We start from the raw sequence: 16,075 nt of genomic DNA, 5'->3' as shown, positions 1-16,075 counted from the left end.
TAGATCTCTGGCTGCAGATGTACTGTACACACTACGATATCCATGTGCGCGTTAGAAAAGCAATAGCATTGCATTCATACACAATAGTATATAGATTATGGGATTATATGGTCTTTGCATCGGTCATAGGTTTGGATTCATTACAAAGGAATCTAGTAATTGTGTTATTAGGACACGATGCCTTCGAGCCCATCATACTGCTGCCATAAGGGCGGCTTATGAGCTCAGCAAATCCAAAAGTCGCATTGATGAATCAACTACTAATAGTATTGCTGAGACGTTGCGTGATGTTCGTGGATGTACTCTATCCAATCAGGTGAGAATCTGTGCTCTGCTATATCGTTATCTGTACTATTGGTCCTGCATATATAATATCTGCTGCCAAAACAACAACGTGTTGTTTATCTGTTCACAGGAAGCCTTTTATACGTTGGATCTCTGTTTAAGAAGTGGTATATTTAAGCATAACCTCTTCCGCGATTGCCTATCAATAGTGGAGGCTGACTACTTCAACCCCGTGCTTATTGATCCTTGGAATGGAGAACCACCTTTATTGCAAACTTCTGACGAAAGGTTACCTCGTAATTCTCATTGCGGTGTAAATGGCATGTCTATTGAGCAGAAGGCGTCTTTGATTGTGGTATGTGGTATAATCACCCGTGTGAATGCGCTGCAGTGTCAAGATAAAATTAACGCTCCAAGCCAATCTGATAGTGCTAGTGGCAATAAACAGAGAACTACAGAACTGGATCCTGAAAAACATGAGTTATTTACTACAAAGAAGTTGGGCAAGGTTCTCGATCCCAAACCGTTCAAGGTGCGAGTCAACGCTATGGTTCCTGGCAAGAAGTTGTGTAACACGCTGGCGTTACAGTTAAAGGAGGCTATAAGCACAGCGTCTTCTGTAGATATTGCCCATTTGTGTTCCATTTTTGTTGTGAGGCGTCCATTTAGTGGTACCGTGAATGATGATTCTATTGATATGCTTACGGAGCGACTTTTGGAATACATCCCTGCGGAGTTGTTTACTTATATACACCATATGGCCATATTCTGTTCGGCAGCAGCATCTAGGGCAACTGAAACGTGGTCATACGACAGTGGCTTTGAAAAAGTTCGATCGTATGGGTCCCATAGAACATATCGGATAAGACGTACTCAATTACCAAAGAGTCTTTTGATTAACGTATCTGAAGCCCTGGATATATACGCCTCTAAAAATATAGGAACAATCGTGCCATCGACCATGTTTTGCTATGGCTTTGATAAACTGGAACAGCATGTTTATACCATGCGTTCCTTGGCAATGTCAGATGTACCGATTTCTATGGCAACATGGGACGGATTGATGTCTCTCGTTGGCTATTATATTGATGAAGGGTATATTCCAAGTGTTTACACAGTATTGTGTTTACTTGAAGCCATAAATGCGTCAAAGTACACCACGTCTATAACTAATGATGTTGCACATAAGGTGATATCATGCTGTACAGTAGGCAATGAAGCTTTGAAAGGGGTGTCAAAGCTATCTCATTTGGCAACATATCAAATATTACGTCTATTGTGTAGTTATCCGTGGACTACAGGATCGCATTTATTAGAGGATTACCTCCTGGGTATAAACCACTCAAGAATAGCCTCATTTCCATCGCACATTAGGTTGGTTTGGCAGTATAGTAATTCCATATGATTATAGGAGTGATATAAAGCAACTTTTGCAACATTGTGGAAGGGGTCCTAAGGCAGAGCCTATCGGAAAACCGAATCACTAGAGCACGTAGATATAATGTCCACCATAAGGGCCATAGAGCTACAATTTATATGATTAGGACACTTTTACGATGAATACATTTTGTATGTGTTTGTTTTTTGAACGTTTTAGATTGGCAATGAGCAATTAGACAAGATTAATTGGTGCGCGACACTCCGCAATACACCCTATAACCGATGTCTTAATCTTTTTTATTTACATTGGCAAGATTTTATATTACATTATTAATTCATAAGTGTCGCATACGATGTATCGCTTTGTAATACTAGGCATATGTGCAATATGGTATACACCTACTTCCAGGGCGAAACGAAACCTCTATAGGGGAATAGGTGATTCCATAGCACATTCGCAGGATTCTATATTAGAACATGATCTGCATATTTTGAAAGGTGATAAGCTAATAACAGAGCATCATAATATTGCTGCCAATGTAGGAAAAACTGATCCTAGTCCATCTAGACATGGTGGACTGTACGTAGCATTGAATAACGTAGACAGCGATGTAAACCACAGGGAGCTATTATTAAACAAATCTGATGATGAAAATGAAGAATCATCGGTTGATAGTACGGAATCCAATGGAAATGGTGGATCTAATGATCATGAAGACCCTTCAGACGGCCCATGGCCAACATATCCGTACTCTCGTTGGTGTAAAAGCGAGGCAACTTTAATATCGTCTTCTGAACTGTTGGCTTTTAACATGATAGCGATGGCAATTTTGTTGTTATTGGCCATTTGGTAGGTTGTCTGAAATGATTTCATATTTCCTAGGCATCTTGCGATAGCGTTAATGTCACGTCCCTCTAGTGATGGGTATGAACCTCTGGATCAACTACCTACCATAACAGTGTCTGACGAATCTGACGTATATATACAGATGAAACAGCAGGGCTACAACTTCACAACTCCTGGGAAGTATGTCATACGATCTATGATTCTATATACTGCTTTATGCCAAATAGTTGTAACAGCTTTAATTTGCAACGAAATGTGCATACCACTGGTAGACGGTATTGGAGACTGGGAGTTACGCGCTAAACCATTTTTTATATCGTGGCTGATTGGTTTTTTTTCATTGATGGCCTGTGTCATGCTTCGTAACACGTACATTGGCAAGCGTATGTTTATGGTTCCCCAAAGTCTCCAATCATGCGAATACGTTCATATAACGGATTATTCGCATACTTCTCATCCTGGTGAACAAGATATGTTGCGATCGTTGCGAGAGTGGCTCAGTACATTAGGAGCATATTTGAAGTTGAAGTTTAACATTCCTGACAGCGTACTAAGGGTAACTTTTGACAAATACAAGGATGCAGCAGCTCGTTTGTACGTTAAAGTAGAGTATTCAGGTGATGAACGGTACTTCTACTACCAATGTGTGAAATACACTTTCAACTCTCAGAGTGGTGTTTTTGTGGACTCTAGTTCTAGGGTGACGAATTACCTCAGGAACACCAACCTAACAGATTTGCTTGATAACGGTGGATTAACTGAAGCTGAATCATATAGGCGTACTAATGACATTGGTAAGAACATTATTACCGTTGAGCGATTATCCTTTTCTATGTTGCTTTACCGTGAGATTACGGACCCTGTTTTTTTCCTGCAATTATATCTTATATTGAAAAGCATATACTGGAAGAGTATCATCAGTGCCCCTATTTGGGGAATAATGGTCCTGTACACCATAGTAAAGAAAGTGAACATTATCAATGAGCAGCAGAAAGATTTACATCAACTGGCCAATGCAGCTTCAAGTTCTACTGTCACTGTATTACGCGAAAATATGACTAAATCGGTAGCTGCTTCAGAACTGGCTATTGGTGATATAGTTAGGGTAGATTCTGATTGGGAGGTGCCAAGTGACATGGTTATGCTTCGTGGCGATGTGATTGTAGACGAGAGTGCAATAACAGGTGAATCAATCCCATTGCGAAAGAGCAAATTGAGCCTTGATAAATATGGATATTCTCTTTCCGTTTTTGATTTTAACATTTCCATGCCTGTTTCTGGATCCAAGCAGGAGCAACACAAGTGTGTTACCGAACACATGCTAAAAGCGGGTACTCGCGTTATTTCAGTCGTTGGTAACGAGGAAATTGCTGCATCTGCTGTGGCTGTCGTAATTGCAACTGGTGTATATACCACAAAGGGTAAGCAGATGAAGGGTGTTCTATTTCCCAATCAATTTAGGTTAAAGTACGACACTCAATTACCCATGGTGTTTATATTAACTTGCATATACGCATTTATGTGCTCATCATATCAAATACAATCTCTTGGATGGAATATGACTTCTATATTTTACTGCCTGGGTACCTTATCACAGGTAGCACCAGTATGGGCCAGTGCCATGATGTCTATAGGCCAAAGCAGGGCTTGTGAACGTTTAGCGAAATCAGAATCTATTGGCTGCATTGCACCATCAAGGATAGCGATATTTGGGAAGCTCCGTGTCATGTGTTTTGACAAGACTGGTACATTAACCAACAACGCTTTGCTTTTCGATGGAATTATGACATCGTGGCTGGGCCAACGAGGACATGATTTGATACTTCCAGATGATATCAAGAACCACATAACGTCCATAAGAAATACCTCATTCATCGGTTTTAGGAAGGACAAGGAGACTGTGAATCAGATATTGTCTTTGGCTGTTGCCACTTGCCATTCTGTATTTCCTCGTAACGACGACAACCTGGGTAACCAGGTTGATAAATCGTAGGTTTTGGTTTAAATACACGCAATACATTGTAGCATGTTCAACTCCACTGGTTGTAGCATCGAGCAGTTTATCGACTCTGACGGGAATACTAGAAGGTATATCAGGTGCCCCAACAACCGTGATCTTGTGATTGAAGTGCTTCGTACATTCGATTTCCACTACCAAAAGAAGTTATCGTCCGTAGTAGTTGCCATAAAGTCTCCTAACGCCGATAAGAGTGCAGTTTTTGCTTTTGTGAAGGGTGCTTATGAAAACGTTGCTGCATGTTCCAAAGGAAACAACAGCGACCTTGATACTTTGTCTAATGATCAGGCTAAGGCCGGTGCTTACGTGCTGGGTGTAGGTTACAAGGTGTTATCTGACGACGATGCGATATATAAGCGTGAGGATGTGGAATCCAAGCTTAACTTGGGCGGTTTGCTAATATTCAACAACTCAGTGCGTTCAGAGAGCGTTCCCGTAATATCGACGTTGCAGGATGCCAAAGTGCGTCCTGTTATTCTAACAGGTGATAATATTCCCGCGTCGCAATATGTCGCGAAAAGTGTTGGCATGTTAGGCGACAATGGTGAACCAGGCCCATATGCTCAGATGATTGATGGCAATCTAGTCTGGCATTTTCCTCAACACCCTTTAGATGAGGAGAACTTATACTTCGGTGCCCACTGCGTTAATCTCGCGCTAACTGGTGATGCATTCGAGCATATCGAGACTGAATGGGAAAGCATCCTTCGCACATTCGGCAGGTGTTCGAATAATAAAGCGACCAACGAGGCCTTGTTTGAGCAGTTCCTTCTCCGTGTGCGTATATTTGCCAGATTGAACCCTCACCAGAAGGTGAAAGTAATAAACGCGTTCAAGCGTTTGGGTATAATCACTGGGATGTGTGGTGATGGCACTAACGACTGTCTGGCATTGCAATCATCGCATGCTGGTTTATCGCTAACTAATGTAGGTTCTTGTTGAATGATCTATACTCTGCAGGGCGCCTCATCAATGGTGGCTCCCTTTACTTCCAAGAACAATAAACTGCAATCAGTGATCACTTTAATAAGGTATGTATATGTTCTGTGATGCCTATGGTATATAGGGAAGGTCGTGGTAGCCTTGTGACATCATTGGCTTGTTTCAAGTTCATGCTGTTGTTTGGCCTGATGATTGCACTTGTTAAAGTGTTTTTGTTTAAACGGTGCCGTGGCGTTATGCCTGAATGGGGATATCTATTGCTGGAGAACGCTATTCTATTAAGCCTCAGTCACACCATGGCGCTATCAAGGTAGGAACCACCATAGTTACACTAATTCCTAAACAGACCTAGTGAAAAGCTGCGGATACGCTCGCCAACCTCTAGTCTCCTTGGTCCGCTTACACTTAGTTCTATTGGACTTATGTTTGGCGTTAACTTCATATTCCTCACGCTGCTATTCAAGCTCTACGAGTACACTGGTATGTGGCATTGCAATAGGGATCACTTTTTGTAGGTATACCCAGCAGCCTACAATATAATCGCCAGGTTGACGCTGCGAAGTGGTGGATATTGTAGGTGGTATTTCATAGATACTTATTGTTTGTAGAACCGATAACTTCGAGGCGCCCACTGTATGTCTATGGCTGTGCTATCAGGTGGTGAATGCGGCTCTGGTATTCAGTTTTGGTGGTATATTCCGTGAATCTGTACTGAGAAACACTTACTTTACGCTGTATGTTATCGTTTCTGTATTAAGCAATTAACTCAGGACTTGGTTAGGAATCAACAGCATCCTCACGGGACTTCTTTTGACAGGGCCATCTAAGTTCACGTGTCTTTTCCGCATCAACTGTACTGATGAAGTGTCACAAAAAACTGTGTTTCCAGTCTTACGGTTGATGACAACGAGTGCCAACGGTCACCCATTCCACGGACAGGGTGGTCACAACATCCTTCCAACGCAGTTCAGGGTAGGTTAACGATTCATTTATTCTATTGTTGACAGGTACTCTTCCTCGCTCTCAACGTAGCCAATGCGGTAATAAACGGTCTAATTTCTTACTTTTTGCTCGGAAGCGAATTCCCCAAAGCGATGAGTTCACTCATTGGGCACAAGTATAGCGCTGACCGCATCAGTGTATAAGCCTGTTTTTAGGCATTGAATACACATTAGTAATGATAGTATCTCAATCGATTTTTGTACTCATAATTTACATTCTGGGAGCAGTAATTGCATTTAAACATTTAAATAGCACATATTCCATAGGATTCCCAAATACCAGGTACGCAGAACCTGTTTTAGACACTGACAGCGAACGCCAAGCTTCATTTACATTTGAAGTATGTTATATGTAATCTATACAAACCGTTGTAGGATATTGGGGAAGATGTACGCTCAAATCTTGCTTCCCTCGGTAATGTGCAGGATTCCATGTATTAAACATTGATTAGGCATTGTGGAGCCACGTGACATACAGAAGGCAGCATGGCACGCCATTTGCGACACCAATGTTGCCAATGTGTTAATCTCTGCTGAAACTGGCAGCGGTAAAACCTTGGCGTACACATTGCCAATACTACATTTGTTGTCTACCACTGTAAGTGTTTTTCCTATATAATATCAAATGAACAGGAACGTTTAGTGGCTAACCCGAGGGTAGTTATGATATATCCTAATTCTCTGCTTGTTCACCAGGCTCACGGGGTAGTGTCTAATATCTTGAGGTAGGCCAATATATTCTTATGTCCATAACTGGTTAGGGGAACTGGGCTTCGAGTGGAAATGATTGACGACATAGAAACCCAGGAAATGCCAGATATAATCATGGGTACCCTACCAAAGCTGGAGAAAAAGCTTAGTATATACAACCTGAACTTCAAACTTGACGTTTTTTTGAATATCGCATATTTGGTCTTGGATGAAGCTGACCAATTGGTAGAGCAGTGTAATGAAAAACTACTGCGCCAATTTTTGCATCGTGCAAGTCATAGGGTGAAGACAGTCTTGGCCGCTGCCACAGTCTCTACGGCAGGGCGTCTTAGTACGGAAAATACTATTCGCAGGCTTTTTGAAAAAATCAATGTCGTTTCAACTGCTAACGTTCATGCCGTACCCAGACACATAGAACATGAGTCTATATATTGCAAAAGCTATGAGGACAAGATAACTGCATTGCACTCTGCATTGAAACAAGTCCAACGCCAACAGAGGGCATTAATTTTCTGCAAATCTGTTGAATCGTCAATACAGCTGTTCACTAGATTGAAGAAAGAAAACCCGCGTATGGATCTCGGTCTTATTAATCGTGATGTTGACGTTATTACACAGCTGAAGACACTTGATCCACAGACAGGTAACAGATACATAGTATGCACCGATGCTATATCTCGGGGTATTGATATTGAAAATATCTCTCTAGTAGTTCAATTCGATTTCCCCAAGAACGTACTGGATTATATACATAGGGCTGGTAGAGCTGCGCGTAACATGTTGAATGGTAGAACGGTTCTGTTGTGGGAAGATGGTGACAGGGAGTTCTGCGAACTCTTGAATAAACATATGAATGATTTACCCTCATTGTTCAGCCGTAAGCGAGGGCTACGTAAAAAAATCAAGCGCGGCATCAGCATAGGTACCACCACTGTTCCATGAACTAGAGATATTCCAAGGACACTAACAACTAATTCACGCATTTTGTGGTATATGTGTAGTGATTTACACCCAAATATGCATACATGTGACAAACCAATTACAGAAAGCCCACATTGGCCTACAACAAAAACGTGCACAATAACTAATTTATTTTTCATTTAATGGACAAATACGTATGGCCCTTTGTAGAATATCCATGCTACAGTGGATGCATTCAAACACCTATCTCTCTACACTACTTGATATACCAAACAACCCAAAGTACAACCAAAGACATTCAGCACAAAGCTAGTTTATTCGCTGGCCACAACTTCAGTCTGCAGACCCGTGAAGTCTTCAACGGGAACGTGCTGAACGAGAGTGAACATGGGCTCCTTAGCGTCATCGTCATCATTGCGCTTACGTGACACACGGACACGTACGCGACGAGGTAAGTTCCTGATACCATTGGACCAGATATAGCGATTAAGGGTGGTGTCAATCCTTACATCCTATAGTAATATGTACAACCACAAGAATGGAGACATACCTTTGTCTTCATGGCCTTGGAAGCAAACTCCTTAATCTTCTTGATGGCAGTTGGGGCCTTTCTCTTAAAAGAAACACGATGAACCAACTTGTGGAGGTGTATAGTGTAATCACGAGTAATTGGCTGAAGAGCCCTCTTCTTTACTTTGTCTGTATATAGCATTAAATCAGGCATCAGCAGCGAGTTCATGGACAATGTGGGATGAACAGGCCATAACACTAAAACACAGCAACTGTCAAAACCAAAATTACCTACCTTTAGCCATTTTTAAAGGCAAATAACAGGAATGTATAATTGTTTATTTCGATATCACTTTGAACATCAACCGCCACGACGAAGGCACCTCAGTGTCGGGCGCCACCAACCATTACAACAGTGGATAGATAAATTCAAAATATATTGCATATTATCATCTATGATTTACACCTAATTTAAATATATGTTAATTAAATTTGTATCTGGTCGATTTATGTACTGTATTAGCATGTTGAATAGCATTTTGGTATTGTGTCATATGTCTTCGTTTCAGGGTATAACCCCTGGTCATCTAAGGTAGCACTTGTAATTATGTTTAGCCAGGGTATATAATGGCATTATAACCTGTGGCCAAGCTTCACTACGATTATCTGGATTTTGGTGGTCCAATGAGCAGTTAATGTGTTTCCCTGTTAGATTAGCGTTGAAGTAGGCACTTTCTAGGTTTGAATTACGGGAATGAGTAGTTCTAATTATGTAAAACAGTCTGTTCAACAATAATTTATGCGTAGAAACTTCTGTTAGCAATATACGACACCCCGTCGTGCACATAGGCCTATGTGTTGCTAACAATTTTCATTAACAAAACATATGTATCGCTGCCTAATTTTAATTTGTAACATATGAAATGCATAGAACTTTGATAATCACCTTGAGGTGTAACGCCGGATCTTAGTTTTGGATCGACAAAATGTTGAAATACATAACGGGAAAATCGCCAATATCGTTCACATCTTCCGGGATAGGTTACACTGAAGAGGAGCCTGTGGAGAGCCCATTCGGGCGTTTACAGAGCTATGTGTGGTATAATAGCAAGAGTAAAACCAATGACACATTAGCATCTCTGTTTAAATTCTCACTAAAAAATCGTGAACCAACTGGTAAGTTATCAAATTGAAATAACCTATATAATCAGGAAACAATATTGACCAGGAGTTTGCAGAGAGACATCTCCAGGGAATCAAAATAATTGTTCATCCAAATGTACTGAAAGTACTCAAGGTAAAGCAAAATGAAAATGGCATTACTATCGCAACTGAACGCTGTTACCCACTGTCAACAACGAGTAAGTCTATATATCTATCATACAATGGAGTATCAGCAATTTCAACGGATCCCGCACTTGGATTTGCACAGATTATTTCCGCCGTTAGCTTTTTACACAACAAATGCAATAAGGCACATTGTCTAATCTCACCAAATGGAGTTGTCGTACGTGAAGATGGTATGTATTATTTCGCTCTATAAATAATATACGTTCAGGCTCTTGGTGCCTAACTTCTTTCGAATGCACTGTAGACCATAATACTTCTGTACACAGGGTTCTATCGGAGCTTAAATGGCATGCAATATGGCATAACGGTTGGAAAATGCCCGTATCAACGAACGCATTCAAGAGTGTTAAGCAATTGGATCTGTAAGTACCTATCATAATAGTAACATTATGACAGATGGGGAATTGGTGCCTTAATGTGCTGGGTATACGCCCTTATATCCGGACAGATGGATATGTATAGCATAAGGAGAGACGATTGCGATATATTATCGTTGAAAAGATTTGTCCCAGCAAATTTAAGGGGTCTTATTGATCAGCTCATGTCACCTAACTGTGATGTCGACTTGGAGCAAATCTTGCGGACACACCCGTATTTTGCAAATAACACGGCGGTAATTGCAATGGACTTTGTTATGGAGTTGCATATTAAAACAGAAGACCAAACCAAACAGTTTTTCGAACAGCTGCCAGCGAAATTACCACAAATACCAACAGATATCGCAGTAAGTTATTGTTATCTACGAAACATATACCGCAGTGTAAACAACTGTTGCCAGAAATGCTCAAGGCTATATCTATACATAAAGCGCTAGTGCCGCAAATATTGGTTTCAGTTGTTGCAATTTGTAAATCGCTAATTAAGGACGAATTTAAAAGTAAAGTGTACCCTCACATATGTCAACTTTTTAAGGAACCTGATAGAGCCATTAGGTGGGTTCCACAAATGTATCTTAAATTCTTCCTAGATATAGCATACTCAAACTCATGCCGGATCTAGACCCACTTCTAGACGAAGATGAGGTGTCAAACAACCTTTTAGAACCACTTCTTATAGGATTCGGGGATGTAGCTTCACAGATTAGAGATGAAACAGTAAAGGCAATGGTATATGTAATGAAGAAAATTAAGAAACGACAACAACATCATGTAGCTATGCTACTGTTTAAATGTGCGGAAGATTGCGAACCCACAATCAGGGTTAATACAATAATATGCTTTGCTAAAATCATACCGTTTGTGCAACAGGAACTAGTGGATAAAGTGGTCCCGCAGGTATGGCGAGTTGGATTAAATGACAACTTTCTTAAATCAAGGATTGCTACGCTAGAGGTAATATTTGCTTGTAGTCATCACTATTCTGTAGTCAATATCCGCATCACACGGGTTCTTCTCTGTCAAGCAAAAGGTCGGTACACTGCTACCATTGGCATGTAACACGCTACTGGATGAGGAACCGGAGGTTAGACGTTTGGGTATAGAAACTGTATACGCAATTCTAGAGTCACTAAAAGGACATATATACAGTGGTGAGTATTATATGTTGCATAGCATAGTGTACAGGTGGGAGCACTCGCCAAAACCAAGAGGAAAAGCAAGATTATAGCCCGATATCTACGCAGGAGGGTCTACAAACATACAAACCTATGAATCTAGGAGGGACATCACCAAATGCAAGTAATATGAGACAGAACATTGGGTTTGGAAGCCCGATTAAACAACAATCACCGAGTAGAAGTGACCCATGGGCACTAAACACACGAAGTCATAAAAACACGGAAATAACACAACAGAAGAACAAATACAACGACAATATGGATGACTTCGACGATTTTTTCGACCCTTTTCCGGCAAAACATTAAACAATTTCAGTTTTTAAGCCTAGCATTTAAGGGCTTCCGTGATTTCGTCCTTGTCTTCGACAAGGTGTTTGTATACCTTAGATCCTTCAAGTGACTTCTCGACAGTCTGTTTCGTAGTCGAGTAGATAGTGCGCGAATTTGTCGGCGCAGAAGGAGAAGCGTACATAAAGAGAACAACGTAGCGACCTAAGACAAACATGAGACAAAATATTTTGCACACGTACCAGTGTCATACAATACGAACGCACAGTCATCCTTTGGGAGAGCATCATAAAGTTCGTCAACTTCACCAGAGCCTTGGTTAACCACAGTGACAACGTCACCAGATATACCAAGAATCAGGTATCTGCACGACTTCTTAAGCTTCATCTGGTTGAAGACCTGAATGGTCTCTTGAGGAACCTTGATACCGCTTTCCATTTTTGGTTATAGCGTGTGTTTGAGTTACACCAGTTAGAATGAAATTGACTTAAAGTGTGTGTCGGGGGTTAGATGAGCACGCAGGCATCAACGCATATGTCGGGCTAAAGGTAACAGTACTAGTTTTGCGCGATACGTCGATCAGCATATGTTTACTCAATGAGTTGAAATGTGTAATATTATCATACATGCAATGTAATTTACTAGTAGATGTGCCACTATAGCTCAACTCATGTGCCACGTGCAGATCACAAAAGCGCCGCCCAGCCACTGCGATTGACACATAATGCGGATCTGGACATGTTTTTAAAGATAGATCCTTTTAACTATATGCGATAATGAGGGAATAGCATTTACAAACTATAGCTACAGGCGATGTTGATGCCTTCCACATCCTTCGCGATGTCTTGGATGTATGAGAACGCCAGAAGCACATACAACCAAAGCATACTGGATGTGTCGAACCTATTAGCAATATTCACGCATAACGGACTTAGTAAAACAAGCAACGCTCCCCTTTCTCTGATAAATGGGGAACGCGTGGCGCAGAGGTTACAATAAACTATATCACTCTATAAAACACCATTCCACGGGAATATTATACTCCCAACGTGGATAATATCGCTGTCTTTTTTATATAGTCGGACAGTGGTTAAGGGTCCTAACGCAACGGACACAATGGGAAGCCGCGAACGACATGATAGACGGCACGCCTCGTTGCTTGTTAGGAACCTCAAATATGAGACCTCACCTGATCAGCTGAGAGCTGCTTTCTCGAGGTTTGGAGAAATTCGCGATGTTTATCTCCCCCTTGATTATTACACGAGGAAGCCGCGCGGCTTCGGATTCGTTGAGTTTTTCTCTCATTCCGACGCTGACGAAGCCATGCGTGAAATGTTTGGCTATGAATTAGATGGAAATAAAATTGAAGTGTTTGTTGCTAAGCATGGGAGGTCCGACCCATATCAGATGGTAAGCCAAGGCGCCGAGTCACGGCGTTCAAATAAAAGGCCTCATCGCAAAGGGGCTATGGTCCGTTCTCGCGAAGAAGAACAAGCAAATACGGATCAATTCACTAAATCTGATTTGACAACCGTGCAGAGAAGTCGGGAACGTAGAAGGCGCAGAAGCCGTGACAGGTCATACTCAAGAGATAGGCGTCGCAGGTCAATATCTTACGATCGTCGTAGAAGACGCTCACCGTCGAGGTCAAGAGATCGTTACAGGTCACGTGAAAGGGATAGGCGCGTTTCTAGATCACTGGATATCAACTCTCCAAGGTGAGTGTTGGGGATTCCTAGACACCAACGTTATACAGAGGGAAGGGTGACAGCAGAAGCCGCAACCGTGACAGTCCTAGGCGATCGTAAGTTGAATTAATGTGCATCATGTTCATTTTATATTCCAGTGATGGAGCCAGGGATTATTCAAGAAGTGCATCGCGAAGCAGGTGAATTCCAGGTTTTCTAAACCATCCACCTATCATGGTTTATGCTCGCGATACGGCGCCACAATGGCACAAAAGTGGACAACTTTTATGCAGCTAATTAAACGAAAAGTATCATTTCAAATTTATAGCCTCAATGAAGCAGTCACATAATTCAATAGATATACATGATGCTGACGTATTTTTATGGAAATAGGTTTTGTCTGGATAGTATGCGATATCTAGGCGACAACGGGTGACGTACATACCGAAGACTTCACATATGCTTCGAACCTGTACAGTTGCAAAATACAACGTTAAAAAAATAGGTGTTTACATCAGAGTCACAAGTGGTATAATAGCTCATAGAACATCCCTATATTACAGGCTATTGGTGAATTAAAACTTTGCTAAGTAGTTAGAGGTAGCGATTAAACAAAGACTGACTGGTTGCAAACAGCTATCGCATTATAACGTTAAGTATACAAACGAGAAGTAATTAATAAATGCAACAAAACTGTTAAGAAGGAATATAACACATTTTGGGTGTAAATTGGTGCCGTTCAGATTCGTTCAATACCGCTGTCACCATATAGGTTAACATACTTCATCGACGTCAAGCAAATTAAAAAATTTGATAACTTAATTCCGTGAACGGCAGAACGTACAACTCATCATCACGGCTGTTGACAGCAACTGTCGCTGATGGCACCGGTAAACAGATTCACTATAGAAGTGATCCTGTACGAGCACAGTCGACTAAATTCCAGGGCAACCGTTCCCGAGCGGGCTCAACACTGACACGTTAATCGGGTAAGTGGTGTATCACCCCATCATTATATAAAGTATATCATTCATGTTTTTTCCTATTATATTTCTCAACCACTATCGGTACTAGATTCATTTCATTTGCTTGCTGATTATACTAAATATTGCATTTCTCATTTTAAGTATAGTTTTGCCGAGTTTCTGTGATGCAATGGGATATATGTCTAGGGTATTATTATGTACATTATTAACTGTAATAAAGTGCTTTAAAAATATTCACAACGTTTATATTATTAATATTGCGATGTTATGTTATTATTGTAACCACATGTGAGCATTAACTTAGGAACCAGAGCTTCCAGACGATGCTTTCTTCATGACACTAAAGTTGTGTAAACGAGCAACGGTTACTTCAGTGTTAGTTACTTGTGTTCTAATCCACTCCAAATCCTTTTTCTGCCGAAGCATGAAATTATGGAAACCCCAAACCTACGATATCCTCAATACTTTCCAATGCTACCCTCAGCTGGTCATTCAACAAAGACATAGCTTCATCCACTGGGTACTCAACCATAGTGTTAGCCTGCATGGTGTTTCATTAAAATGACTGCCACAAACCCCTAGCCACAAAAATATTGTTTTAGTTGTAGGAATACGGGCTTCCGAATAGAGAGTATCAGAAATTTTAAAGTATGTATAAATCTCCCCCGAGCCATCTGACTGAAACCGTGATGTTACAACGTATTTAATAAACTTACACTCTGTTTGTGTATGTTTTCTATGATTGTAAGAGCATCTTTTAATTCGGGAACTTTGTTATGTAGGGATGTCAATTTAGTTGCCAAGCTTTTCTCCATAAAACGGTACTTACTACAAGAAGTTAAACCATAGCTCATAAACAAAGACTTACGCTAAAAGCTCCTTGCCGCAATTAGTTACAGCAACGGGGTCCTTGTCTCCTACCAACTTCTCGATGTCTTCCTAAAACATTTAATGAACAATCATTAAATAAATAATCCACAACTTGTACTACACATGTTAATTATAAGCTAGTTGCCACATCAAACAGAACAAAAGATGCACATTGCAAAGAAGGAAAGAGATTACTTTCACTTACAACATATTTAGCCTCAGGGACCTTCTTGTTTGACAGATAGGTCACGAATCCCTCGTAACCTGACGATGAAGTTCCCATATTTGACTAAAGTTTATATGCAACTTCGTCACAGAAAACACTGTCGGTGCTACACCACCCGCTTATACACTATTTTCACCTGAAAGTGCGCATATGTTATGCAACACATTAAACATTAAATGAGACGTATCAAATACATTAATAAATATTTTGTTAAATGTGTAAAACAATTTGCTAAAGTTTCCGTTGTGCGTTATCGTTAAGTGGTTGCGTAGCACTGCCACGTAAAATATCTAGCCAACTGCTAAGGTGTTCCTCTACGTCATTATATCACTTGTAATAGATCTTTAGTGTTGTGTAGATTTAGATATTATGTATTCTTTATGGATAGTAACCATTAACTATATATCTCAGATTATTTAATAACATAGACAATGAAAATCAGTTACATAAATCATGCTGACTCAAGGTAAACCAGCAAATTCACTACCTTAATATAAT

The 16,075-nt window shown here is 40.6% G+C and overlaps 8 protein-coding genes across 8 annotated transcripts; 5 read left to right on the top strand and 3 right to left on the bottom strand.

Annotated features, from left to right (window-relative positions):
• The first annotated feature begins 24 nt into the window (after nt 1-24).
• Nucleotides 25-1,836, top strand: BBOV_IV008560 (uncharacterized protein). Its single transcript, XM_051767618.1, has 4 exons — nt 25-316; nt 416-640; nt 677-1,659; nt 1,697-1,836. The coding sequence occupies exons 1-4, from the start codon at nt 98-100 to the stop codon at nt 1,770-1,772; spliced, it is 1,503 nt and encodes a 500-aa protein (XP_051623308.1). The 5' UTR covers nt 25-97; the 3' UTR covers nt 1,773-1,836.
• An 80-nt stretch (nt 1,837-1,916) lies between these two features.
• On the top strand, nt 1,917-6,648 carry BBOV_IV008550 (HAD ATPase P-type IC family protein). The gene is made up of 10 exons (XM_001610727.2): nt 1,917-2,515; nt 2,549-4,501; nt 4,538-5,456; nt 5,490-5,560; nt 5,596-5,781; nt 5,818-5,951; nt 5,987-6,044; nt 6,080-6,205; nt 6,242-6,443; nt 6,479-6,648. Exons 1-10 carry the CDS (start codon nt 2,019-2,021, stop codon nt 6,614-6,616), a joined length of 4,284 nt encoding a protein of 1,427 aa, XP_001610777.2. The 5' UTR covers nt 1,917-2,018; the 3' UTR covers nt 6,617-6,648.
• Nucleotides 6,621-8,125, top strand: BBOV_IV008540 (DEAD/DEAH box helicase family protein; the record flags this gene model as incomplete). The annotated part of the gene is made up of 5 exons (XM_001610726.2): nt 6,621-6,813; nt 6,848-6,887; nt 6,925-7,070; nt 7,106-7,197; nt 7,234-8,125. The coding sequence occupies exons 1-5, from the start codon at nt 6,649-6,651 to the stop codon at nt 8,123-8,125; spliced, it is 1,335 nt and encodes a 444-aa protein (XP_001610776.2). The 5' UTR covers nt 6,621-6,648.
• A 253-nt stretch (nt 8,126-8,378) lies between these two features.
• On the bottom strand, nt 8,379-8,941 carry BBOV_IV008530 (putative ribosomal protein L31). The gene is made up of 3 exons (XM_001610725.1): nt 8,910-8,941; nt 8,655-8,803; nt 8,379-8,616 (listed from the first exon to the last, which is right to left on the bottom strand). Exons 1-3 carry the CDS (start codon nt 8,917-8,919, stop codon nt 8,419-8,421), a joined length of 357 nt encoding a protein of 118 aa, XP_001610775.1. The 5' UTR covers nt 8,920-8,941; the 3' UTR covers nt 8,379-8,418.
• Nucleotides 8,942-9,560: 619 nt separating this feature from the next.
• Nucleotides 9,561-11,875, top strand: BBOV_IV008520 (protein kinase catalytic domain family protein). Its single transcript, XM_051767667.1, has 9 exons — nt 9,561-9,790; nt 9,826-9,975; nt 10,012-10,134; nt 10,173-10,326; nt 10,361-10,688; nt 10,724-10,896; nt 10,932-11,295; nt 11,330-11,492; nt 11,527-11,875. Exons 1-9 carry the CDS (start codon nt 9,601-9,603, stop codon nt 11,823-11,825), a joined length of 1,944 nt encoding a protein of 647 aa, XP_051623307.1. The 5' UTR covers nt 9,561-9,600; the 3' UTR covers nt 11,826-11,875.
• On the bottom strand, nt 11,801-12,264 carry BBOV_IV008510 (Cofilin/tropomyosin-type actin-binding family protein). The gene is made up of 2 exons (XM_001610723.2): nt 12,050-12,264; nt 11,801-12,011 (listed from the first exon to the last, which is right to left on the bottom strand). The coding sequence occupies exons 1-2, from the start codon at nt 12,243-12,245 to the stop codon at nt 11,845-11,847; spliced, it is 363 nt and encodes a 120-aa protein (XP_001610773.1). The 5' UTR covers nt 12,246-12,264; the 3' UTR covers nt 11,801-11,844.
• A 550-nt stretch (nt 12,265-12,814) lies between these two features.
• On the top strand, nt 12,815-13,867 carry BBOV_IV008500 (putative Ser/Arg-rich splicing factor 2). The gene is made up of 4 exons (XM_001610722.2): nt 12,815-13,217; nt 13,347-13,525; nt 13,564-13,611; nt 13,654-13,867. Exons 1-4 carry the CDS (start codon nt 12,924-12,926, stop codon nt 13,697-13,699), a joined length of 567 nt encoding a protein of 188 aa, XP_001610772.1. The 5' UTR covers nt 12,815-12,923; the 3' UTR covers nt 13,700-13,867.
• Nucleotides 13,868-14,697: 830 nt separating this feature from the next.
• On the bottom strand, nt 14,698-15,701 carry BBOV_IV008490 (Prefoldin subunit family protein). The gene is made up of 6 exons (XM_001610721.2): nt 15,557-15,701; nt 15,350-15,420; nt 15,198-15,309; nt 15,058-15,159; nt 14,933-15,022; nt 14,698-14,895 (listed from the first exon to the last, which is right to left on the bottom strand). The coding sequence occupies exons 1-6, from the start codon at nt 15,632-15,634 to the stop codon at nt 14,782-14,784; spliced, it is 567 nt and encodes a 188-aa protein (XP_001610771.1). The 5' UTR covers nt 15,635-15,701; the 3' UTR covers nt 14,698-14,781.
• Nucleotides 15,702-16,075: the final 374 nt, after the last annotated feature.

Source organism: Babesia bovis (assembly GCF_000165395.2).
Source record: "Babesia bovis T2Bo chromosome 4 map unlocalized Chr4_1, whole genome shotgun sequence".
Lineage (NCBI taxonomy): Eukaryota > Apicomplexa > Aconoidasida > Piroplasmida > Babesiidae > Babesia > Babesia bovis.
This window is presented reverse-complemented; position numbering and strand designations above follow the sequence as displayed.